Here is a 24806-nt window from a genome sequence, read left to right on the forward strand (position 1 = left end):
CTCAAACTGCCGGGGGCGGGACTCGGTTGCCAGGGAGCGGCGCGGGGAGCTCGGGGAGCTCGGGGATCTGCGGAGGCTGCGCGAAGAAGCGAGGTGCTTGCTGGGGCCGGGGCTGCGCGACGGCACTGGGGGCTGCGGTGAGCGCCGCGCAGGCCGTGCAGTTCCCAGCGGAGAGGCGCCGCCGCCATTGCCGCCTCGCTCGGTGAGCGCATCCCGCTCGCCGAGCAGGGCCCCAGTGGGGCGCCGGTACCATGGGCCAGTGCGGCATCACCTCCTCCAAGACCGTGCTGGTGTTTCTTAACCTCATCTTCTGGGTGAGCGGGGTCGCCGGGCGGGAAGGGCGAGGGGCCGGCGGCGCGGGTGAGGGGAGGCCTCGTCTGAGGCGCCCCAGGGCCCGGCGGCGACGGGTCCCTGCGGCTAGGCCCCTCGCGGGCTGGGACGGAGGCCCCGGGCGTAGAGGGCGGTGAAGGGAAGCCCTCGGGCGGCCTTCGCGATTGAGCTTCTTGAGTCCCCGACCGGCTGGCTCCGCGCAGTGAGGCTGGGCCAACACCCCCCCCCCCTTCCGGCCCTTCCCCTGGAACAGCCTGCTCATCCGAGAGCTCTCAATGCAGATTCTTTCAGGACACCAGGCTTGAAATAGGATATTCCCCAAAGGGTCAGGCTCCTCTTTCTTTGTCAGGGCCCGGAGCCCCCGCAGCTCCGGTGGCAGTCCTGAAGCGTGTGAGCAAACGGTGCAGCGACGCGGGGACGCTAGCGGCACAGGGCTGAGGGATTTTGACTTCCAGTTCTTTGTGTGTCTAGAACTTGTTATTTGGTTACCAGCCCAGAAAACTGAAAGGTTTCAACTTATTAAGCCAAATAATTCTTTGCCCGGGAAAATCATTATATTTGTTTGGTCATTGGGCGTGAGTAACCTGAGATTATAAACCTTGGTGAAATAGGATTCGGATGTCAAAAGATTTTGAAAGCGATGAGTTCACTTTCAATAAAAGGTGGCTTGTGAATTTTTTTGGACACGCCCCCGAAGAAAGGAGTGTTTATAACCACTTAGTTCATCTTAGTTCGGTTTCTTATCTCACCAGGGACTTGTAATAACCGGTGTTGTTCCTATCATTCTCCACCCTCTAGTCCATCTGGACCTTGCACCCGGATGAATAGTAAGCATTTCTTCCCTTACATCGTTTTCTTTAAGAAACAAAATCCAGCCCGAAATCTTCAGCAGTAGAATAAGGTTCAGCCTCCTCTTGGTGTTGCAGCTGAAGTCCTCAGTCACCTTTCCTTCCTCATGACTGGCCAGGTTCTTGCTGTCCAGTCCCCAGACATTCCTTGAATGTTCATACTTTGCTTTTGTGTGTCCCCATTCAACTGCTTCTTCTCACGCACACCTAATTTGGAAGGAATCCTTACCTCCTTACCACCGCGCCCCGGCCCCCCCCCCACAACAAAGGATGAAGCGTTTCATATCCCAACCCCTGTAGCATAAAAGGATAATTCTATATAATAAGGCATTTACTACACACTCTTACTGCCATAGAGTCTTTTAGGGTATTTCTGGTGTGATGGAAAGAGTCCCAATAATACCTGTTCAAAATCACACATGTGACATTGGGATTTCTATGATCTTTTCTAATTAGAACAGTATTTCTCATACTTTAGTTTGAGTTACCAGCCTTTTTAAAAGGTTAAAGAATATTTCAGTGATCCTCAAATGAGAAACACTCAATTAGATAATAAGGTACTTAGGTAGAGACTTGGCTTTGTATCCTTTACAGTTTCTTGGGATTTTTATGGGCATAGCTATTTGACTTTGAAGAGTAAACTATCAAATGAATTCTATGCTATTCAGTCTCAGGGACTGGAATCATTAATGTAACAAAATATTAAACATATAGGAGCCATTTTCTTTAATTAATTTTTCATTTACTGTAAAATATCAGTTAATTCTAAGTGCTCATGAATCTTTGGAAATTGTGTATCTACTACTGGTACTTCTGTGGAGAAAGGTCATACCGAACTTCACTTGTGCTTGTCATAGTGGGTTATTGCCAAGACTAAAGTCATACTGTGTAGTAAAAATACCCTTTTTCTAGGTTAGTAGGATAGTAAAGCTTTTGTGAGCAGTAATAAGTTAAACAGACATGCAGGGTCAGGGGTGGGAAATGTGGCTTAGAGCAGGATTAGTGGAACATAACTAATGAGGAAACAGTATTAGACATGTCTCCCACCTAACAGTTTAGGGACAAACTGTTGGAATCTGATGATGCTCGTAATGATAACTAAGATTTTAGTATTTATACCCAGGCAGTGTGCTGAGCACTTTACAGTCTCTGTCCTCACAGCAACCCTATCTGGCAGTTTAAATATTCTTATGCATATTTTACAGATGCAGACTTTATGGTTTACTGAGGCAAAGTTGCACACCCAAGGTGTGGCAGAGCCTGTGTTCAATCCCAGGTTGTCTTATTATCTAGAGCCTGTGATGTTAGAGCAAAATGTGATTTTAAAAGATTTGGAAAGGGGAAGGAACTCCTTAGCCAAGTTAAAGTCACTTTCTCTAAACCATACTAATTTTAACCTTGGTTAGAGCCAGTACTTTCATGTAAACTACACTGACTTGTCAGTTTAAAAAATTAGGTCATTATGAGGAAGTACATAAAACAGATGTTAACTGGTCCTTCCTGAGAATGTAATGCATTCTTCAGTTCTAATAAGTGTATTCTTATATAATGGCCCCTCCCTCCTTCTAATGCCGCATACGTGGAAGAATAAACATTCCCTACATAGAGCATATCAAAAGTTTATCTAGGTTCCCTGGAGCAACTTTGTGAAGACTATATTAGCTGTGTTGCACTAGTTCCTCACTATCAGATGGTAATGGCTGCTTGTGATAATGGCTGACTGGATTAATTGCTTTGGCAAGATCTTTATACCTTTTAATATCTTGATATCCTGTTTTAGTTGGCAGTTTGTTCAATGAGCTGTGGAAATAGATATGTACCTGAAATACTTAGCCTTGGCCCTACATGACCTGCCAGTCAAAATTGTTAATGTGGACTTGACCTGGATTCTTTTGGATGGTGTGGTCTAAGAATATTAACTCAGAAAAGGCACAAACGGTCGTTTCTAAAGTCCTAAAGGTTGTCTTATTGGAACTAGAGAGTTCCTTACCAAATTCCAGAATGTTAAGGCTTGAAAGATAATTTGGGACAAGTGAAATCAGATGTACAACTTGAATCTCTACTTTTTGGAGTGGCATAGCTTTAAATGTAAGTTTATTAGTGCTAGACCATGATAATTTATGGAAGACAGGAGTGTTTGAGGTACATTACTAAATTTTGAAGACTGTTGGAATAGTCATTAGCCTCTTCTATTAACTGCACCCTTGTACCAAGATCAGAAAGGATTCTTAATTTGGTGGGTCATTTGCTGTGACCCAGAGGCCTCATCTAAAACTTTAAATCAGTGGGGCGCCTGGGTGGCGCAGTCGGTTGAGCGTCCGACTTCAGCCAGGTCACGATCTTGCGGTCCGTGAGTTCGAGCCCCGCGTCAGGCTCTGGGCTGATGGCTCGGAGCCTGGAGCCTGTTTCCGATTCTGTGTCTCCCTCTCTCTCTGTCCCTCCCCCGTTCATGCTCTGTCTCTCTCTGTCCGAAAAATAAATAAATGTTGAAAAAAAAATTAAAAAAAAAAATAAAACTTTAAATCAGTACTTTTTAATTTTCAGGTTTTATTCTCGTAAGTTAATTGAGTACTCAGTCAAGTTCCATATTACACAAATTGCCTTTACTTTTTCTACCCTATAAGAAAAAAACCAACTGGCTAGTATTTATTTTGCTGATGTGTCTTAGGTATTATATTGACTGCAAGAGAAAACTTTGTCCATGCTTATAGAATTTATAATGTGGCATATCTATTTAGACTTTTGTTTTTCATCCATATGAGAGGTGATAGTAACACTAAAATACCTATGGGGGTAGGAAATACTACATGAAAGTCAGATAACTTTTCAAGTGTCTTTAGAAAGAACTCCAGAATGTGGCACCTTCACTAATCATCGTTCACTTATATGAAGTACCCTATACATACAAATCATATTTGAAAGCCACATATAACCTTTAATATTTATCCTTAAAAAAATCTTTTCATACCACACTTCTATCTGAATATATGTAGTTAAAGAAAATTGCTTTGTTAAACAAATACAGCACAAATACTTGAGCACCTAGTTTGTGCTTGTATTATTGATAAAACGATGGAAAAGACAGGGAAGGTCTTGTTCTTACAGAACTAACTTTCTAGTGGAGCAAGCAAGAGTAAGCAAGAAAAATATCAGATAGTGGTGCATTATGCAGACAGTTAAAACAAGGTCATATCATAGAGTGAGTGAATGAATGGCTGCCTTAGGTTGGCAAAGAAGGCTTCTCCAAAGATGTGAACTCTGGAATACAAGGAGGCACCGATTTGGGCATGATTTGGAGAAGATGAGGGCATTCAAGACAGGGAATAGCCTGTAGGCCTTGTGGCAAAAATATACTTGGTATCTTCAGATTACCAAAAGAAGCTTCAACTATAGTATTCATGCTTTTGTTTAAAAAAAAAATAGGGACACCTGGGTGGCTCAGTTGGTTAAGCATCTGACTTTGGCTCAGGTCATGATCTCTCAGTTCATGGGTTCGAGCCCCGAGTTGGGCTCTGTGCTGACAGCTCAGAGCCTGGAGCCTGCTTTGGATTCTGTGTCTCCCTCTTTTTCTGCCCCTCCCCTACTCGTGCTCTGTCTCTGTCTCTCTCTCTCTTTCAAAAATAAACATTTAAAGGGTGCCTGGGTGGCTCAGTCAGTAGAGCATCCAGCTTCGGCCCAGGGCATGAACTCGTGGTTTGTGAATTCAAGCCCCACGCTGGGCTCTGTGCTGACAGCTCAGCGCCTGGAGCCTGCTTCAGATTCTGAAGCTGTCTTGTTCCTCCCCTGTTTGCTCTCTCTCTCTCTCTCTCAAAAATGAATATTTAAAAAAATGTATTTTTAAAAAATTTTTTTAAACATTTATTTATTTTTGAGAGACAGATAGAGGCAGAGCATGAGCAGGGGAGGAACGGAGAGAGACGGAGACACAGAATCCAAAGCAGGCTCCAGGCTCTGAGCTGTCAGCACAGAGCCTGATGCGGGGCTCGAACTCATGAACCACAAGATCATGACCTGAGCCGAAATCGAGTTGGACGCTTAACCGACTGAGCCACCCAGGCGCCCCAAAATAATTTTAAAAAATAAACATTTAAAAAATAATAATAAATTAAGAAAAATAAAAAAAATGTATAATGAAATATTTCAAGGAACACTTCCTGTCAGAAATCTCCTTATACATATTTTGTGTTTTCCAGCACATCTTAACACGTTTGAGTTGGGAATGTGATTCTTTTAAACTGGAACTTTCATCAGACATCCGGGAATTTGCTTCTCTGTTTCCTGTATTTCTGTCATCATGAATGACTGCTCTAACAAAGACTATGTCATTGGAACACACCTTCAGCTAACAGATTTTTTTCCCCATAATTGTTTTTCAGTTCACTATAGAAGAAAAGCTGACTTTGTCAGTAAGCAAGTCATGGTACATAATAGATCTATTTCTTACCTTGTCTTTGGCAGTTATGAAATTGAATGTTTCCAGTCATATTATTTCATTTTCAGTCATCTGTCCACTGATCAAGTGCCTTGTGGCTATGAGTAATCATTGACTGAAAGAACTCAGCATTGGGAACTTGGAATCAGCCAGGTGACCATAGCAGGAAAGCTCTCTTTAGTTGGATACTTATTTGCTTTTTAGAATAGTTATCATGCATTGAAATATTTTCATGAATTTTATTCCATAAGACCCAGTTTGGGTTGGGATTTTTGCAGAAAATTTATTCCATAAAATTTATACTTGCACCAGACAGGTATACCCTAAGAATCATTCATTCACAAATGCTTGTTGAATACCTGTGCTTTACTTCACTCATAAATGCTTGTTGAATGTCTATACTTGTTTCTGAGAAATATAAAAGGCAAAAAAGGCATAGTCCCTATTCTGTAACAGCCCATGGGGAGAGGGAGCAGACAGGCAAAATCATCTAATACTTTATTGAATTTAATTTCTAGGCGCACTTTCCCTGTCTCCCCCTCAGATAACTCCTGGATAGTCTCAAGTCTTTCTTTATTTCTTCTCCTTCCCCTACCTTAATATTTTGGTAGAATTGGTAGAGGAGAAAAATTACTTGTGTTTATATATTTGTTTTTAATTTTCTAAAGGTGGTTTGTAGTAAATGCCAGCATATTGTATCTTACATTCTTGCTACTGCTGATTAAGATGGACAAACTATGAAGTTTATGCATCCCAGGCCCCTATAGTAATAACTGACACTTTTTATAGTCAGAGGAGGTTATGGGGACAGAAGATCTTAGGAAAAAAGTGCATGTTTAAATTCCATGCTTCTCAGATGACCCTTAGAGCCCTATAATCTGAAAACAGCGTTTCCATGCTGTTAAAATAATTTGGTTTTGGCAATTGGTTGATCTCCAGTTTCATTGCCACCCAAACTTTTGGGTCTTTTTAACTGGTAGGTATAATTGGATTAAGTGAACAACTTTGTTAAACTAGATAAACAGTGACATAAAAAACTGAATCCAGAAAAAGTAAAAATAAGGCAGAATTGAGGAACATGACCCCTGGAATATCATCAAAGTTATAGCGGTGTAAAAGGATTAAAATATTTTTTCTTTAAGAATAAATGACAGGGCTCCGGTAGCTCAGTTGGTTAAGCATCTGACTCTTGATTTCGGCTCAAGTCATGATCTCATGGTTCGTGAGTTTGAGTCCCACATCTGGGGGACTCCAGTGCGGAGCTTGCTTGGGATTCTTGCTCTCCCTCTCTGCCCTCTCCTGCTCTCTCTCCCTCTCCTCTGTCTCCCTCTCCTTCTCTCAAAAAAATAAATAAACTAAAAAAAAAAAAATTTTTTTTTAAATAATAATGGCAGTGACATAGATAATGATGACAGGAGTGGCTTATTGTCAAAACTTTGCGACCCTAAGTAGGAATATTTTTTACTTGGTCTCCTTGAAAGGTGATATTTATGGGGCAAAAAAAGAATAATGTGTTAGATAATCAGAAAACATCTGAAAATGAGTCAAAGCCAGGAGACCAGAGAAAAGTGATAAACAGGGGAGATTGGCAGAAGTGCTTAAAGTATTTGGGGTTGAAGAGATTCATGTTTCATGTTGGTGGAATTCATTTGTGAGGGAACAACAGTCTCAATTTCAGATATAATTTTAAATATTTTACTTTTTTTTATTATAAATAATATATTTGCTTTTTAAAGAAGACCCTAAAAAGTATTTTATAAATTTTTTTTTCAACGTTTATTTATTTTGGGGACAGAGAGAGACAGAGCATGAATGGGGGAGGGGCAGAGAGAGAGGGAGACACAGAATCGGAAACAGGCTCCAGGCTCCGAGCCATCAGCCCAGAGCCTGATGCGGGGCTCGAACTCACGGACCGCGAGATCGTGACCTGGCTGAAGTCGGACGCTTAACCGACTGCGCCACCCAGGCGCCCCTAAAAAGTATTTTAAAACAAACTAACATCACCATAATTTCACATGCAGAGACAAACAATATTTTGGTGTGTTTTTAAAAAAATTTTTTTTTCAACGTTTATTTATTTTTTTTGGGACAGAGAGAGACAGAGCATGAACGGGGGAGGGTCAGAGAGAGAGGGAGACACAGAATCGGAAACAGGCTCCAGGCTCTGAGCCATCAGCCCAGAGCCTGACGCGGGGCTCGAACTCACGGACCGCGAGATCGTGACCTGGCTGAAGGCGGACGCTTAACCAACTGCGCCACCCAGGCGCCCCATAGTGTGTTTTTTAAATGTCTGTATGTGATACATGTTTTCCTCCTACCACAACACAAGTATATTATTAAATTATGCTTTAACAAAATATGTAAAGGCTATAATGCCAAGTATGCCTCTAGATGCCAAGGTTTTTTCTTTTTCTTTTGTTTTTGCTATAATTTTGTTACAGTATTATAACATTTTGATGAACATACCTTCTTCCATACAAATCTTTGTTTCTATCTGACTTATTTTCTTCAGGATAGATTCCTAAAAGTGGAATTAAGTGGTATGAAAGCAGGGTGCCTGGGTGGCTCAGTCAGTTAAGCGTCTGACTTTGGCTCAGGTCATTATCTCAGGGTTTGTGAGTTCAAGCCCTGCATTGGGCACCGCGCTGTTAGTGCTTGGGATTCTGTCTCTCTGCCCCTCTCCCACTGGTTCTGTCTGTTTGTGTCTCTCTCTCTCTCTGTCTCTCTCTCTCTGTCTCTCTAAATAAAACCTTTAGAAAAAAAAATAGGTATGAAAGCATAAATACTGAGGTTGGTATGTGTTGCCAGATTGCTTTCTAAAAAGATTATTCTGTATTAATTTTTACTCCAGTTCTTTTCTCTGTACCCTCACACTTCTTTGAATACTGCTTGGCTTAGGGCACCTGAGTTGCTCAGTTGGTTAAGTATCTGACTTGAGCACGGGTCGTGATCCCACAGTTTGTGGGTTTGGGCCCCACATAGGGCTCTCTGCTGTAGATGCGAAGCCCACTTCTGGTCCTCTGTCTGTCTGTCTCTGCCCCTCCCTCACTTGTGCATTCATTAAAAAATTACATTTGAATACTGCTTGGCTTTATTATTGACCGATTTGTTAGACAATGATGTAATTATTTTCATAGCTTCAGAAAGTCTTGGTAAGAGTAGATGTAATTTCTGAAACAGGATTTGAAATCTTTGGAGTAGTCTTTTTTTTCTTGAAAGTTGATAAGAAAGTAAACGACATATACAGGCATTGGAATTAGTAAAGGAGTAATTGTGTTTAATGCTATGAAGTATTTTATCAGAGTAAGAGTTGAAACAAAACATGTCTGGACTAGAGAATATTATGGTATGTAGAATGTTAAAAGATTTAAGGTGATTTTAAGACACTTGTAATGGCACAAAACTGGAGTTTGGGGAAGCTTTCAGAAATACCCTGTGCAGAATTACTGGTAGATTCCTTGCAAGAGAGAAGTATGGTACATAAAATTTAGTATGACTGTACAGGAAACTGAATTAAATGTTAAAAGATGTACATAAGATGGATTTCTGCTGGTATTTTCACCCTCTGCTTCTTTTTTGAAATCTGTTCTCTTACAAAGTCTGGAGAACACAGTGGTTTACCCCTTTCCTTTTCTTGACTGTTTTCTCCCAACATTCCAATCACTTTTACTTTAACAGTTGATTCTTTGAGGCAAAAATTAGTCTGAAGGAGGAGTTGACGAAGACAGACAAGAACTTGTCAAACATTGTGATTTTAGCTGAGTGATTTCACATGGTCCCTCATCTTTACACCATCTTGATTCTTGCCACTTCTAGACATGAATCCATGACTTACAGCACTAAAATCACTTCTATTCTTCTTTGCTTTATCCTCCCCCAAATGTTCTATGGGATGCTTTCGCCTTCACGCTTCTGAACTTCCATTACAGGTACACTTTTCACAGCAGAGCTGTTATCTCCTAGCTTGTAATAAGTCTGTTTGGTTTTTAATAGTGCCCACATTCCAGTATCAAGCTTCCCTGTAGTTCATGTGCCCCCTTTTGTTTCATATTCCTTCTTCCTTAGGAAATTAAAGAATTTAGTAGTTTTGTGTATTTCAGCATTTCATCAGCTGTTTCTTTCACAGAGGATTTGAAAAGTACAAAAAAAAAAAAACCCCAAAACAACTATAAACTATAGACAACTATAGTTTATGTAGTGTCTAAACTATAGAAAAAACAATCTTGTATAAGAATGAAATTTTTTTACTTTAGAAGATATTTTACATTTGTGCGTATGTAGTGGAAGGTTAAAGGATAAAATGAATACCATATTTTTGGAACCCCCCCAAAATTTTATAGCAAGATAGCTTTATTTTTTAGAGGAACAGCTTGGTGTGGAAAAACACTGGCTCTCCTAAAATTTTAAAATTCTGTGACTTAATTTAGGGCATCCGTTTTTTAAAAGGTAAAAAATTATTCTTTTGGTAGTTTCAACCCTCAGCCTTTCCCTTAAATTTCCCTTCACTTCTTTGTAAAAAGGATGAATATTTTTAGTATACTGTCCTGGCACAAATCCTCCTTATAAGCTCAGATTTTTTTCAGCGGTGACTAAAGCAGTGCAGTGCAGTTGCTTCCAAGTTCTACATTTCATCTCCTTTTCTATTGTACCTCCTCCCCCTCTGCAGCTGCTTTGCTGGCAAAGTCCTGATCCTTTGATAGATCCCAATCCCATCCTGACCCTTCAAAAGCAGGATTTAACTCAGCTCACCTTTTAACCTTTCTAATAGCCATAACTCCTATATTAAACATGTGTGACAACAAAGTCCCTATGCATACTAGTTCAGAATTATTTATTGCTTCCCCTCCATTTACCATACAACTCTACCTATGTCTTTCATACTGATGGTTAGATGTCATTAAAGAAGTTTCTTATTGTTGTTTTTAGGTCTTCATCTATTGTTAGGACACCTACCCTATATTTTTAAAGAAACTTGTCATTTCATAAGTTTATTTTTTCTTTGAATTTTCTCCATTTTATTTTTTTAAGTTTTATTTTTGAGAGAGTGAAAGAGTGTGAGTGGGGGAGGGACAGAGGGAGAGAGAGAATCTCAAGCAGCTCCACGTTCAGTGTAGCCTGACACAGGGCTCAATCTCATGATAGCAAGATCATGACCTGAGCTGAAATCAGAAGTTGCACACTTAAACTAACTGAGCCACCCGGGCACCCCTCATAAAGTTGTTTATTATGCAACTTAAGATATAGACCCTATACAGATGTCATTAAAAGAAAATTTTGAAGTTGTCTTCTATTTAGGAAACAAGCCTGTGTTTCCAAGTCATGTGATTTATATGCTCTCATATCAGCAATCACAGTTTCTGCTTTGGTGTGTAACTAGTAAGTTGTTTCCCACTATGTGTTCAAAATAGAGTTCTGTTATGTTCTCAGCTCTGCTGTGTGAATTGGATGTTGACTGGTTTGCAGCTTGGGAAAATATACAGCTCTCAAGTCTATTAGGAAAAAAAACAGGCAGCCTTACAAATGGCATCTCCTGCTACCCTTCCATCGCATTTGTTACATGTCTGGTTGTATCTGCTGTTGGTTTGTTTTTCTGCTTCCTCAGAGTCTCACTTTCAGTTGAGTGCTTCAGTCTGGGTGAAAGGTAGCAGCACAGGAAGCATTTCCCTTGGCCCATTCCCAGGCAGCACGAAGTGTGAGTCTCTTCAGGTGGAAAACTCATCATTTTGTATTTAAAATGCAAGTATTTCAGTGTCTGTGCTTCAGATTAATTGCTCAGTACATATATTTTCCAGTTTTATCTTGTTTTCACTCATATTTCTGTAGACTAAAATTTCATTTATTAGAAGCTCAAAATGGAGGGTTTTTTTTTTACTTATTTTTTACTTTTTAAGTTTTATTTATTTTGAGATGAAGGAAGGGAGAGAGAGAGAGAGAGAGAGAGAGAGCATGCACACAAGCAGGGCAGGGGCAAAGAGAGAGGGGGAGAAGGAGAATCCTAAGCAGGTCAGTGTGGAACCCAATGTGGGGCTTGAACTCAGGAACTTTTGAGATCATGACCTGAGCCAAAATCAAGAGTAGTTTAATTGACTGAGCCACCCAGGCACCCCATTGTGTTTATTTTAATTAAGCCTTTTAAGAAATAAATATTGCCTTTTAGTGTAAGAAAAGCTAAGAATCCAAAGGATGGAAAGATGACTAGTGAAGACAAATTGCACACGATTTGATTAATTTGTATTTAGGATTTCTTCTAAATCAGTTGAACACTGAAAGTATTTAGCAAAATATGTGTATACATACATGTGTGTGTTTCTATATTGCAGATATATAGTTTTTTTTATACCAAAGAAAAAGTAGTATTTGGTAAGAATGTTCAGTAGTCCATGTACTTCTGTCATTAGTTAAGCTACTTTTCTTCTTTTCCCTTTCCTATACCTGCCTTCATCCCATAATAATATACCCCCAGATTAACTATGTCAGTGAACTCTGAGAACTTTTGAACAGGCATGGTTGCTCTAAGTGCAGCATTTATAAACTAATCTATTCCAGATGTGATGGCCATCAGGAATTTAGTAAGCTAGATTAAGTTGCCAAATCATGTTTGAATAGTGAACTGAACACTATACATATTAGACTGAAGAGAAAAAAAAAACCACCAAAGCTAATGATAAAAATGGGGCAGGGGCGTGATTTCAAGGGAAAGGATGAAATGAATTGTACTCAATAAATGTTGACTGATTGTGCCAAACACCGTTTTAGGTGCTGGGTGGTGTTACAGGGCTAAAACACAGATGAGCAAAGTTTGTGCCCTAAAGGTATACTGAGACCTGTAGTTATAATAAGGGTGTGTGTGTGTGTGTGTGTGTGTGTGTGTGTGTGTGTGTGCGCGCGCGTGTGCGCTGAAATAAATGTAGTTGCAACAGCTGTAATAAATGCTGTTAGAGCCATGTAAGGGGTGAGTGGATAAAGGGCACCTAATCCAGCCTGAAAAACTGAAAAGGTCAAGAATTTGCATTTTAATGGGGACAAGGAGTTCTCAGGCAGATGTGGAGAGGGCATTCCAAAGAGAGCAGCAGAGAGGTACAGAAGTGAGAATATGTGGTACATTTGGGTATAACTTTTCTCTCAGGGTGTTTGAAAGGTAATGGAATCTGAGGTGAGTAGCAAGGAAGAGCAGCTTTGTTCATCAGGGGCTTTATTTTATTTGCCTCATCCTGATTTTAAACAAGCTAATGTCTTGATCTGGTTTGCCCAAGCTAAATGGGTCCCCTAGACATAAATAAACTCTCTCATGTGAGAGAGTTCATGATATTTCTAGCATCATTGTAGAAGGCTGTTTTCTAGTTTGGAGGTTAATGATTTATATGTTAATTTTTTTTAAAGTTTATTTCTTTGAGGGGGTGGGGAGAGGCAGAGAGAGGGAGAGAGAATCCCAAGCAGGCTCCACGCTCAGTGCAGAGTCCAACGTGGGGCTCAAACTCACAAAACAGTGAGATCATGGCCTGAGCCAAAACCAAGAGTTGGATGCCTAACTCATTGAGCCACCAGGTACCCCTATGTGTTAAATTTTAAAGGATAGTGAAATAATTCTTTTGTTGTGAAAGTCTCAAAGAGCTCTACAAATTATAGCTCGTTCCGCCAAATATTTTAACACTTAGCCTCACACTGCATTTGATCATTCCCATATAAGCAAGTGGCATTAGGCATTGAGCAGGTACACAATGATAGCAAAATGGATAACAATAGAGAGGAGAATGCATGTAAAACTCTGCAATTGGAGAATGGTATCTGGAGCAGAGCTGAAATAAGGCATATCTCTGTTCCATGACTTTCTACATTCACTTTCCCTTTAGGTGCTCTAAAACCTTATTATTCAAAGTATAGTCCAAGAACCAGCAGCATCACCTGGGAACTTGGAAATGCAGAGTCCCATGCCCAGCCCCAGCCCTACTGAATCAGAGTCTGCCATTTAATAAGATCCTTAGGTGATTCCTGTTCATCTTAGAGTTTGAGAAGCACCATTCTAAAGAACAAATCTAAGGGTTTGCAAAGTTCTTTAGTTAACTGAGCTTTCTGACTTTACTGTTTCACAGTCTTGACTTGGGACAGTAAGCTTTTTGAAAATGGATATCAAGGTTACTAGCAATTATTATATTTTCTTTTTCCCAGTGGGTGGATAGAGGTTAGAAATGCAGATTCTGGAGTCAGATTGCCTGGGTTCAAATCCTGGCTCTGTCACTTCTGCATAATTTCTTCATTCGTTGAGGGCAACTACAATGAGCAAAGGGGTATCCCACCACCCCGCTGATCTGTGGTGGAGGTTTAGTTGAGTTAGAAATAAGCCTTTGTCGGGGCGCCTGGGTGGCGCAGTCGGTTAAGCGTCCGACTTCAGCCAGGTCACGATCTCGCGTCTGTGAGTTCGAGCCCCGCGTCAGGCTCTGGGCTGATGGCTCGGAGCCTGGAGCCTGTTTCCAATTCTGTGTCTCCCTCTCTCTCTGCCCCTCCCCCGTTCATGCTCTGTCTCTCTCTGTCCCCAAAAATAAATAAACGTTGAAAAAAAAAAATTAAAAAAAGAAATAAGCCTTTGTTGTGTGTTTGGGGGGTAATTTTTGTCAGTATTATTTATTGTATTCATGATTTCTTGGTCTTAACTGAGCCATCAATTATTGAAAAGAAGGTAGTGTTTGGGAAACTTTTCAACTTTAGCAAAGAAATGTTCTTACTAATGAATAATAGACTTTTTGGCTTCACTGTAAAAAGGTGTATAAGTAGATTTAAAAGTGATGGCAAATCTCATTAAATTACAACCTACTAAGAAATAGTAGGAACATTTTACTATCAGAGCTTAGAGACTTTTACCAGTGCTCTGATCTTGTTTTCTACAGGGGGCAGCTGGCATTTTATGCTATGTGGGAGCCTATGTCTTTATCACTTATGATGACTATGACCACTTCTTTGAAGATGTGTACACTCTCATCCCTGCTGTAGTGATCATAGCTGTAGGAGCCCTGCTTTTCATCATTGGGCTAATTGGCTGCTGTGCCACAATCCGAGAAAGCCGCTGCGGACTTGCCACAGTAAGTTAGCACTTTATTGACTGCATGTGTCATCATAATATGTGGGAATATTTCATTTGTGTTACTGGCTTGAATTGAACATAAAATTCCATAGACTCTTTGGCTCTTATAATTGGAACAGAATTAGCACTTGTCTTCTAGCAGTTACCTCTGGTAACTTTTTTATCAGTTTTTTAAATTTGTATTTAACTTTTGACAATGTTTTCTTCCTTACAGTTTGTCATCATCCTCCTTTTGGTTTTTGTCACAGAAGTTGTTGTAGTGGTTTTGGGATACATTTACAGAGCAAAGGTATGTTGTCTACTCTAGTTCATGTTTTAAAAGGCAGTTTAAGTGTTTCGGGTGAAATAGAACAAACTCATTTTATCAAAGTAAACATTTTCTTATGCCTTAACTCCAGTTTAGTCACTGCTTTAAAAACCTAAAGTTGGGGCACCTGGGTGACTCAGTCAGTTAAGTGTCTAACTCTTGATTTCTGCTCAGGTCATCATCTCACAGTTTGTGAGATCAAGCCCCGTGTTGGGATTCTCTCTCCTGCTCTCTCTGCCCCTCCCCTTCTCACTCTCTCACTCCAAATAAATGAATAAACTTAAAAAAAATCTGAAGTTAATTAGAAATTGCACAGAGAGAAGGCCCTGGGTGACTCAGTCACTTGAGCATCTGACTTCAGCACAGTTATGATCTCACAGTTTGTGAGTTCGAGTCCCACATCAGATTGGCTGCTGTCAGCACAGAGCCCACTTCAGCTCTTTTGTCCACATCTCCTTTATCTGCCCCTCCCTCAGAAATAAATAAACATTGAAAAAAAGAAAGAAATTGCATACAGAACAGATTGGTGGTTGCCAGATGTGGGGGCTTTGGCGAAATGGGTGAAGGGAGTCAAAAGGTATAAACTTCCAGTTATAAAGTCAGTCAGTCATGGGGATGTAATGTACAGCATGGCAACTAAGTTAATAATACTGTAATGCATATATGAAAGTTGATAAGGGAGTAACTTTTAAAAGTTCTCTCATCACGATAAAAATTTTTTATAATTATATATGGTAAAGGAGTTGATTAGACTTATTGTGATAATTTTGCCATATAAAAAGATTGAATCATGCTGAAACTAATGTTAGATGTCAATTATACCTCAATTTTAAAAAAAGAAAAGAAAAAATACATGTAGTGAACACACAAGTCCAGTTTCCTGGCTTAATAAAGAGTACATACTAGAGAACTGAGCTTTTGTTTTATGTTTAAGAATACTGCAACGTTTCAGGCTCTTTTTTCTGAATAGTTCTTTCCATTGAAGTTACCTATATAGGTGTCAAAAGGTTGTGTTTAATGTGGATTCTGATCTCAGGAAGTCTCCTGTAAGCTTATTTGATTATTTATTTCCGTTTTAAAGTATTTTTCTGCTACAGTAATTTTTTTCTACAATGTATCATGTGCTGTGTCAGTTGGGGTCTTGTGAGAAGCAGATGCAAAGATGGAATTCAGTATACGCGGATTCTGTTAGAGGAAAGGTCTGTGAGAGAACATGGGGAAGGAACCAGGTCTGACTGAGAACTGTTAGGCCTGATACAAGTGTAATCCCAAGTACTTGTTAGTGTAATTGTGTGGTTAATTAAATATTGATGAAGTCTAAGAAAATGAGTACATGAAAAAAAGAAAATTGAATAATTTGAAGAGGCTTGGTAAAAACAAGTCACTACAACTTTTTTTTTTCAGTTTCATTACTTAGAGAGAGAGTGTGTGTGTAGTGGGAGAGGGGCAGAGAAAGAGGGAGAGAAAGAATCCCCAGAGGCTCTGTGCTGTCAGTGCCGAGTCAGACTCGAGCTCTGTCTCACAAACTGTTAGATTGTGACCTGAGCCAGAATCAAGAGTCGGACGCTTAACAAGCTGGGCCACCCAGGTGCCTCAATCACTAAAACATTTTTGATCAAATCAGCTATGAGTACAATTACGTAAAAGTTTAGGGGAAATTATAATAATAATTATAATAATAATTAGTAGAATTCTACACTTTGATTGTGTTGCAATGTCTCTGCAGTGTAAAGAAACCCAAACTGGAAGTCACTGTCAATGTACTAAGGATGTGATTTGTGCAGAACAAATGATAAAGAGCTCTAATCAGTGGATCCTATGCAAAGAAAAGACAGGCTTGCATTTTAAGATTGGTGTGAAATACACATTTCTGTGCTTTAAGCTAAATGAAAATGTTCATTTTTTTAAAGTTTTATTTATTTATTTTTGAGGGAGAAACAGAGAGGGCACAAGCAGGGGAGGAGCAGAGAGGGAGGGAGAGAAAGAATCCTAAGCAGTCTCTGCACTGTCAGCACAGAGCCTGACGCGAGTCTCGAACTCACAACTGTGAGATCATGACCTGAGCTGAAATCAAGAGTTGGACACTTAATTGACTGAGCCACCCAGGTGCCCCCAAAATGTGTACTTTTTCTAAAAGCTGTGATTTTCTAAAAGCCTGTACTTTTTCTAAAAGCCTCAGTTAACCAACCAACTACTCCTGACCATGCATGGGAGGCTTCTCCATTTGTTAACTGTAGTACAACTGCATTTACCACTAATTTTTACATGTAGGATAATAATGAAAACAACAACAACAATATGTTCCTTGGATGGAGAGAGTATGTGAAAGTCAGTTTAGGGTCATGGTTAGGTCCTTTCATTCCACAAATATTCGAGAGGAATGGTTTTAGAACCTTGTCAAAATCATAGATGGCCTACTTGGATTTCACATCTATATTTGACAAACATATGTATATGGGTACCCATATATATACACCCAGTTGACCTTTGAACAACACGGGTTTTATATGTGTAAATTAATGAATTATATGACATAAATTTCTGGACTCAGGGTAGAGATCAGCCAAAGGGTTTTCTTACTATTTCATATAGTCTCTACCCAAGACATGCTAGGGAATATTCAGCTATCATCTGTATTACATTTCAGCTCTCTGTTGAAGGAAGGATTCATTTTAAAATTTCATTCATCCAGGCCTACCTCTAACCCCAGACTATTACATTTGATTGATTTGTTCATACAGAATTTCCAGCTAATCCTTAACTGAACTTTATAGGCATACCCTAGTGACTGTTCCACATGAGGGAGATGTTGTAGCCCTTTGTAAAATCCTTCTGGAACTTAAATTAGAGGCTGTTGTAATATCTGATCATAATTCACTTTCCTCATTTGAGGCAGGATAATAGAAACATTAAATCAACAAGCAAGTAATAACTTTTGGACAAGGAAGTTTTCTGTTTCCCCCTTGTTGAATTCTGTTACAGTGTATCTTTTAAAGATCTAGCCTGGGGACTCCAAACTTCTTAAGGGCAAGGCAGTCATCTTTGACTGTCCGGCAGTGGCAAGACACCTGGCATAATAAATGTTAATGAATTTATGGATCTGTTGAATGAAAAAAAAATTACAAGTCAAGACTTCTAATCTTATTTAATATAGCAAAGTGTTCTACTATTCTAACTTGTGAGTATTTAACTTTCTTTAAATTACCTCAGAATGAGAAGTTTGTTCAGATTTCCTCAGCCCATAAATTCCCGGTATGGAAGGGGGAAGGAAATACACATTTTCTGATTTCTTTTTTAGAGCGAAATTGAGGACTTCATTTTCCATTGCCACTTTAAAAAAAAAAAAAAGCCTTTGTTCTGGACATAGAAAAAGGTGATTATGAGTTGAGATCCTACCTTCTGTGCCCATCCTGATGAATGAGGGTCCTGCCAACTTGAAAACCAAGGCAGCTGTTGCCAGCCATTCCCATCTTGCCCCTCTTTCCTCTTTCTTAGTCATTTCCTTTTCTTTCGCCTTTTCTATTTGCCTGCTTTTCCTTTCCACCTAAGTACCATTTAAGGCTATGGGGCGCCTGGGTGGCTCAGTCGGTTAAGCGTCCGACTTCAGCTCAGGTCACGATCTCACGGTCTGTGAGTTCGAGCCCCGCGTCAGGCTCTGGGCTGATGGCTCGGAGCCTGGAGCCTGCTTCCGATTCTGTGTCTCCCTCTCTCTCTGCCCCTGCCCCGTTCATGCTCTGTCTCTCTCTGTCTCAAAAAAAAAAAAAAAAAAAAAAAAAAAAGTTAAAAAAAAATTTTAAAAAAAACGTTAAAAAAATTAAAAAAAAAAAAAAAGGCTAAACAGGCTGCCTGAAAGTAATTAATTGGGGTATAACTTTAGGGCTATGATAAAGACATAATAGAGGTACTGGCTTGGTTTCGGCTCAGGTCATGATCTCATGGTTTGGGAGTTCAAGTCCTGTGTTGGACTCTCCTGGGATTCTCTTTCTCTCTCTCTCAAAAATAAATAAACTTAAGAAATAAAAGAGAAGCATTGTTACTGTAATTTATAATTTTAAATCAAAGGCATAATATGCCAATCTAATTTTCAAATCATTGATACATAAGGTACCAGGTAACTGTGGCCCAAAAAAGAATGTATTGGGTTTGCCCCTACTGGTTATCACCTTGTAGTTAAATCACATAACTGGTATAATTACTAAGTAGGTCTAATCATCTTAGAAGGGTAAGGAGAATCTGGTACAAACAAATTTTACTAAATGGTACTTTTCTTGCCATTTAGTGATTGACAGAAATAAGTTATGAAGAGTTTATTTCCTGTCGCCTAATTCATATAACATCAAACTGCACCTTTTTCATAAAATGCTACTTGTAAGGACTGATTTTTTTCACCTGCTGATTACTTTTGTGTATTTGGCTAAATCGAAACATTGAATAAATAAACTGGAAAGTATGTTGGTATTTGTTCCAAAAGTATCTTGTGGGAGGTCTTTATTTTTAATCTACTTTTGGAAAGGAAAATGAGTAAATCCAACCCACTGAAAGCTTATTTGAAAAGAAAGGCAGTTCATTTATAATTTAGGACATCTGTCTCAGGGTTCAGCTGCTTTCTCTCTCTTGAATAGATTGTTAATCTGTCTTGCACACAGTCTTCTCTTTGAATGCTTATAGTGTGTGATGTAATATGTCTGCATTTTTACCTGAATCTCTGTGGAGACAGGGAGAAAAATTTTTTTCTTAAAAGAAATTCACAAAGATATCTGGCAACTCTGCATACATGTCAGTTAGATTTCTTAGCTGGAGCCTTGACAAATGTTAATTTTACCAGTATTTTTAAGGGACCGAATTCTTTGTTTTGATTCAGGTGGAAAATGAGGTTGACCGCAGCATTCAGAAAGTGTATAAGACCTACAATGGAACGAACCCTGATGCCGCTAGCCGGGCTATTGATTATGTTCAGAGACAGGTGAGCTCTCTTCAGGTGAATTCGATTTTGAGGGCCAGTCACTGTTGGGTCAACCTTAAACTCAGCTATTACTGTGTAAATTAAACATGTATTTTTGTAGCCATGGATAGCTTCATGGTGTGTCTAATATTTTCACCTTCACTCTTGAAAAGTTTTTTCCATTGTCACCTAGTGACTTTTTACCAAAAAAGTAATTAGTCAGAAAGGTGATAATGGAAGAGAGGTATGTGTCACAGGAAAGATGGGATCCTCAAGGGACTTCAAGGAGGTAAGAGGTCTTCATATACCTTTAGAAAGCAAGACCAGAAAAGATAATAGACAAAACTGTTAAAAAAAATTATGGATAATTGGAAATGTGTGAAGGTAAAGAGACTGGTATAGTAGATCCTTATATCCATAAACCTACCTCAAAATTTTCAATTTTTTGTTAATCTTATTTCATCTTTTACCCCACATATCTTTTGCTAGATTATCTTAAAGCAAATCCCAGACATTTCGGGGAAAATATTTGAAATATATTATCATTGGAAATAATATTTAACATGTAAGATATGAAGATTTTTCTTAGCTATAAATTACCCCTTGTGGGTAATATGCTTTTCATGTAGAATTTCTAAAGTTATTAGTGGCTAATTAAAATTTAACATCCAGTTCTTTAGTCACTCTAGCCACGTTGTAAGTGCTCAGTAACCTCAGGTGCCTAGTGGCTACTATGTTGAACAAGCAGACACCGAACATTCTTATCACTGCAGAAAGTTTTATTGGACTTAACTGGTCTAGAGTAGCTTAAAGTTCTGCAGTGCACAGAATTTTAAAGTTAACACAAATCTGTGTGTCTTGGGAGGACTAATATTTCTGTTCTCTTTCCCACTAGCTGCACTGTTGTGGAATTCACAACTATTCAGACTGGGAAAATACAGACTGGTTCAAAGAAACCAAAAACCAGAGTGTCCCTCTTAGCTGCTGCAGAGAGACCGCCAGCAGCTGTAATGGCAGTCTGGCCCACCCCTCTGACCTCTATGCCGAGGTAAGTTTGGCTTCTTGACCAAGACTTGAATCTAGCTTGGTAACCTGGTTGTCTCTGAACTATCTTTACCTAGAACTTCTTTTCTACACTCTTTTGTTTGTCTTTATGCTGTTTTATGTTACTGTAAATTATTTTTAAATACATTGTCTTTCCTTCTTTGGGTTTCTGTTACTTCCATTTCTGCCACTGAGTAGTGATATGTGACCTTATAGCTTTCACTTTAAAAAAAGACTTTTATTGACGATGACTTTGTGTGTTTCAGGGATGTGAAGCTCTAGTTGTGAAGAAGCTACAAGAAATCATGATGCATGTTATCTGGGCAGCACTGGCATTTGCAGCTATTCAGGTAAGCACAGGGGTTGTTATCAGAATGTGCTCATTCTCTGATGTCAACCATGAATGGTTTTAATCATTAAGTGCATTTAATCTTTGTGTATATAGATAACTTGGAAGTCATTGAGGTACTGGCCGTCTGTTTCCAATGTCTTCCATTTCCTGTCTCTAGTCCTAGACCCATAATGGTTCCAAGAAACCAGAGATCTGGATGCAGGGACTAGGTTTGAGGAGATTTTGCTTTACTTTCTTGACTTGACTAGTGAGTGGCCTGTTCAAAAATACGTACTGTTGCCCAGGGCACCTGGGTGGCTCAGTCGGTTAAGCGTCCAACTTCAGCTCAGGTCACAATCTCACGGTCCGTGGGTTCGAGCCCTGCGTCGGGCTCTGGGCTGATGGCTCAGAGCCTGGAGCCTGCTTCTGATTCTGTGTCTCCCTCTTTCTCTGCCCCTCCCCCATTCATGCTCTGTCTCTCTCTGTCTCAAAAATAAAAACGTTAAAAAAAAAAAATTAAAAATACATACTGTTGCCCTAATGTATTCTTGGGAGGTATTTTAATAGAACTTCACAGAATTTTTAAAAATTGTACTGCTTTATTTCACTATGGAAATGGAAAGCTTCATTTCAATCTTTTTGTACTGTTTCTTCTTCTGGTTCTTATTTTTCTGTCCTCATGGTTTTATATGTCCATATATGTACATCAGGAACTCCTACTACAACACTAGACTCTTATGCTGATAGGAGCAATTGAGTTGCTTTACAGAAAAGATGAAGTAAAAATGAGGTTCTAACCTCTTCTGTATTTCTGGGCTTAGTTTTATCAGACTAATAGCCATTAAGGAGTCTGTGACATCACTTGGCACATCCAAAAGTATACCATATCATTGTTGGTAGCTGAGAGAACTTGTCTTCCCAACTTCTACCAGTGAAAACAATCTTTTTCCCACCTAATAATGGCGTATGCATAGGAGCTGGTAATTGTTTAATTACCTCTCACTTTATCTACTCCTTCCTCCTCCCTCACCAAAAAATCCCTTCCACCCACATCCTTAGCCCTCACCTGAAAACAAATAAAGATAGCTATTTTTCTGCTCTGTACAACTACCTACGTTGCTAGTTTCATATACAATGTATCTTAGGGATTCTGTTACAGGAACATCTTAGAGGAATCTTACAACTGAGAATAACCAACTGTTTAAAATGATTGAGAATCCGGGGCACCTGGGTGGCTGAGTCAGTCTGACTTTGGCTCAGAGCATGATCTCACAGTTTGTGGGTTCGAGCCCCACATGTGCTGACAGCTCAGAGCCTGGAGCCTGCTTCAGATTCTGTCTCCATCTCTCTCTGCCCCTCCCCTGCTCATGCACTGTTTCTCTCTCAAATATAAATAAATATTTTTTTAAAATTAAAATGATTGAGAATCCTTTGTGTCAGATCTAGTTCTCAGAGTGTTCTTTTGGTTGTTTTTGAAATATGCTTCAGGCCTAGAATCTATTTTAAGAAAGTGTAGTTATCTTTTAATTGTTAGATAAAACCAACGTAATTGCTAGTTTAAAGGTAAGTTGCTTAGATTGCCTGCTGTCTGTGTATTTGAAGAAAAGCTAGTGTATTTAATGAGAAATGCCTTAAAGGTGATTGTTTACTTTGCTGGTACTCAAACAGCTTTGAAATGATTCATTTAAAAGCCTAGCTCTTTATTTGCTATGGTCTCTGCCCTTCTAAGCATTTACTTTGTGGCTCAGCATAGCAGTAATATGTTAATCAGCAGGGATGATATTTTGATTGTCCAAACATATTCATTTAGCTAAAAATAATGAAACATGAAGGAAGTCTCTTCCCAAGTGAAATCCTGGTCTGTGCATTCTTAATTATCTTATTTGTGTTAATAAATCAGCACATACTAGCATGCAGCAAAAAAAAGCTTTGAAACTGTAAGGTGCTTGTGGTCATGAAATATACAGTATGTATAAGGAAGACTGATGCACATCATTACTTTAGCTTCATCCCTCATTTTGTTAAGCTTATTAACCAGGCAGATATTTCTTCATTAAATATTTTTCATTGGGGGCTAATAAATATTTTAGCTAGTCTTTTAATTTTTAAGTATGCCTTCTATGCATTTTATACTTAAATTACCCTTATTTAAGTAATGGCTGATAAAGATTTGATGTGTTCAGTTCAGCAAAACTAAGTCAAGGATTCAGAGCTTTCACAGATTCAAATGCTAATGGTTTGAAAATTTTTAAACTTTGGTTTTAAGGGAAAAAAACATACATTAGAAATAACGAAAGAATTTTCCCTAATATGTTTTCTTTTTTTAAAGAGTACCTATAAACCTATAAAGAGTACCTAAACATTTGATACTCAAAATCTGATGTAGATTGGTGCCCTGGGTTTGGAAAACCAGAGCAAAGGTAAAAACAACCCAAAGTGTACTTTTATGCTCATCCTGATAGAGTTGGAGCTAAAAGGACACTTGGAGAGTCTCCAGTCCCTGTTTCCTTCGTAATTGCATTATGTTTTTAATTTCTTTTTTAACGTTTATTTATTTTTGAGAGACAGAGTATGAGCTGGCAGCGGTAGACTGGGGGGGTGGCAGAGACAGAGGGAGACACAGAATCCGAAGCAGGCTCCAGGCCCGAGCTGTCAGCACAGAGCCTGATGCGGGTCTTGAACTCACAAGCCGCGAGATCATGACCTGAGCCGAAGTCAGACGCTTAACCAACTGAGCCACCCAGGCACCTCTGCTTTGTTTTAAAGGCCATGAAAATGAGGGGGAGCAAGGATAGTATGACTAATGACCATCACTGAAGCTTGAACCCTGGCCCATTGTACTCTGCCTTGAATTAGAAAGTGAAGAATTAAGGTTTTCAAAAGATTAAATTCCTCAATCCTGTTATGCAACCTAACAGTTAATTGACACTTCAGCTTAATAAAATACACAATGTAATAACATTGAAATATCATTAGCACTTTCCTTCGGGTTCTAAAGTGAGAAAGCTAAGAGCAATCATAGGAAATATAGTTCTAAATAATGTTAGGAGTGCCTGGCTGGCTCAGTCAGAAAAGCATGCAACTCTTGATCTTGGGGTTGTGATTTTGAGCCCCATGTTGGGTGAGGGATTACTTTATTTTTCTTATTTTTTTTGAGAGGAAGGGGCAGAGGGAGAGAAAGATTCTTAAGCAGGCTCCATGCCCACTGGGGTAAACCCCATGACCCTGAGATTACTTAAGTAAATAAAACTTTGAAAAATAATGTTAAAGATCGAATGATACTTTTTGGTAGTATCGTATCAAAACTGTTGGAAGCATTGTTTCCTTTGAATTTGAGAGTACTTTGTGGTACTGTTAAGTACCATGTTCTGTTGAATGAAGTAGTGCATTCTGTTGAAGTTCTAAGGCGTAAAAGTGAATTTAAGAAGAAATGTTTTCATGAACCTAATTTACCAATAAAAGCCTGTAGTTCACGTGTTGGCCATCAGTAGGCCCC

General features: G+C 39.3%; 1 protein-coding gene across 1 annotated transcript in view; it reads left to right on the forward strand.

Annotated features, from left to right (window-relative positions):
• Positions 1-70: 70 nt before the first annotated feature.
• Positions 71-24806, forward strand: part of TSPAN3 (tetraspanin 3) — a 30325-nt gene continuing 5589 nt past the window's right edge. Inside the window, exons 1-6 of the mRNA XM_040493342.1 lie at positions 71-314; positions 14493-14684; positions 14901-14975; positions 19855-19956; positions 20831-20983; positions 21246-21329. Coding sequence (XP_040349276.1) covers positions 252-314; positions 14493-14684; positions 14901-14975; positions 19855-19956; positions 20831-20983; positions 21246-21329 — 669 coding nt within the window. The 5' untranslated portion in view covers positions 71-251. The remainder of the gene's footprint in view (positions 315-14492; positions 14685-14900; positions 14976-19854; positions 19957-20830; positions 20984-21245; positions 21330-24806) is intronic.

Source organism: Herpailurus yagouaroundi, unplaced genomic scaffold, assembly GCF_014898765.1.
Source record: "Herpailurus yagouaroundi ecotype Mexico unplaced genomic scaffold, PumYag 184, whole genome shotgun sequence".
NCBI classification, from domain to species: domain Eukaryota; kingdom Metazoa; phylum Chordata; class Mammalia; order Carnivora; family Felidae; genus Herpailurus; species Herpailurus yagouaroundi.